This window comes from Lepisma saccharinum, chromosome 26 (assembly GCF_977018435.1).
Source record: "Lepisma saccharinum chromosome 26, izLepSacc3.1, whole genome shotgun sequence".
Classification (NCBI taxonomy): Eukaryota; Metazoa; Arthropoda; class Insecta; order Zygentoma; family Lepismatidae; genus Lepisma; species Lepisma saccharinum.
This window is the reverse complement of record NC_139254.1, coordinates 17,760,295-17,762,022: the sequence shown is the minus strand read 5'-3', so window position 1 is coordinate 17,762,022 and position 1,728 is coordinate 17,760,295. Positions and strand designations below refer to the sequence as shown.

At 45.7% G+C, this 1,728-nt stretch overlaps 1 protein-coding gene across 1 annotated transcript; it reads right to left on the bottom strand.

Annotated features, from left to right (window-relative positions):
* Positions 1 to 369: 369 nt before the first annotated feature.
* LOC145979397 (glutamate receptor ionotropic, delta-2-like) lies at positions 370 to 1,404 on the bottom strand. Its single transcript, XM_083112266.1, has one exon. The coding sequence runs from the start codon at positions 1,402 to 1,404 to the stop codon at positions 370 to 372; it is 1,035 nt and encodes a 344-aa protein (XP_082968392.1).
* Positions 1,405 to 1,728: the final 324 nt, after the last annotated feature.

Sequence of the window (1,728 nt, the reverse complement as noted above, 5' to 3'; positions counted from 1 at the left end):
CCACACTTCCAAACTTTACAGTGACCAATCACATTTTCATGAAACCTAAAGCTAGTAGCTGCAAACATAAAAGATCATAGAATAGGTTAATATTCAACTAATTGAACCCAATCCATTTCGTATCATCTTCATGCAACTGCTGCAGACATAAGTAACTCCATGATAAAAAGAGAGAATGCACACTTATCTCTTCTTATATAACAACTCAAGTGAAAGTCCCAAGTTTCTAAGTTCCATTCGCAAAATGTATTTGTGACCAGATTACAGTGTTGTATTAACAGTGCTACTTTAATGTTCTTCATAATCGAACCAAAAACTTTTACCATGTCTGATGTACAGGATAACATGCACCACACATGGTCTCTCAACTCACGGAATGACCCTGAGTGCTCTTCGGCAAAGGAACCAAACCTTTTCCAGAACGAAGAACACGGTGGAAAAAGAGAGACCGAAACCAAGGAGCATGAAGACGCCCTCCAAGTGAGCGAGGCTTAGACGGACGAGGGAGGAGTCAGTGGCGTGAAGGTTCTCGTAAATCTTTGACGTCATGTCCCTCTTCCACTTAACCACGAAACCTTCCCTCACAAGTCTTTTGATGATCTCACTGAGCCGTTGCTCCAGGAACGAGCCTTTCCTCAGATACATGACGGAGTAGAAGGTGTTGACGATCTGTTTCATGATGTGCACGCTCGGACCCATTTCAGGATACACCAGCAGTGACAAGAAGAACTTTCTGTCGAAGGCCAGTTTACGGAGAGAACCTTCGATGTCAAAGGTATCCACCCAATTGTTGAACATTGCCACATCTTCATCATCTGCCAGAGAAGAGAAGAAAACTCTTATATCTGGAGGACCCCCAAAGTCTAGTCCTGACTTTAACAATGCCTGGAAGGTGTTGATCTCTGGGTAGAACATAGGTACAGCGAGGATGCTGGTCAAGCAACTGACATACACGGTGCAGATGATTAAGGAGTAGGAGAGGAACATGATGTAGAACAGACGCACCGCTCGAGAGGTGGGAACAACTTCTACAGAGATCATTAAGAATGATGACCACACGAAGAGCCATGGAAATCCATTACTCGTGAAGATGGTGTCCTTTAGGTGAGGCGATCGCCACTTCAAGATTTGCAAGAACAAGGGCGATATGACAAGTGTCGTAAAGACGGAAATCCAACACAGTATATCAAAAGAAAGGATTATGTTCATCCAGGCGGGAAGTTTCAAAGCTTTCGGAGTCGCGAATATCATGTATTGCGCTGAGATTGTAGTCGTGCCATCAAAATCGGCCAGCACGCGAGGGCTCACGAAGAAGTTGGCGAACCCGACATCCGCCCTCGAGTGGAAGAGGTCTCCATACACCCCCGAAGAGGATCCGTTGGGCAATTGCAACCCCCACATCATATTATCCCTTGGAGTGCTTACGACGGGAGTGAAATTCGCCGCATAGGCTGCTGCGTTGAGGATCTTGCCTTCGATTCCATCACACTTTGCCGTCCCATTCGTTCACTACAAATCCACGAAAATTGGCACAATTGCCAGCCGTGAAGGGAAAGAAGGTGTACATTGTTGTCCGTGCATTGTTACGAGCTTCCCGAAGCAGCACTATCACGTCCAGTAACTGTTGGCTGAAGAACGCTTCAAATATTGTTGACAGGTCTTCAACCCCATTGTCGCTCGAGAGGACAACAATGTACTTAGAGTGAGGGTTCCAGTATTGACCACAAG

Bases quoted from the DNA above. Each gene is read 5' to 3' on its own strand.
- LOC145979397 (XM_083112266.1), bottom strand. From the start codon at position 1,404: ATGATGTGGGGGTTGCAATTGCCCAACGGATCCTCTTCGGGGGTGTAT.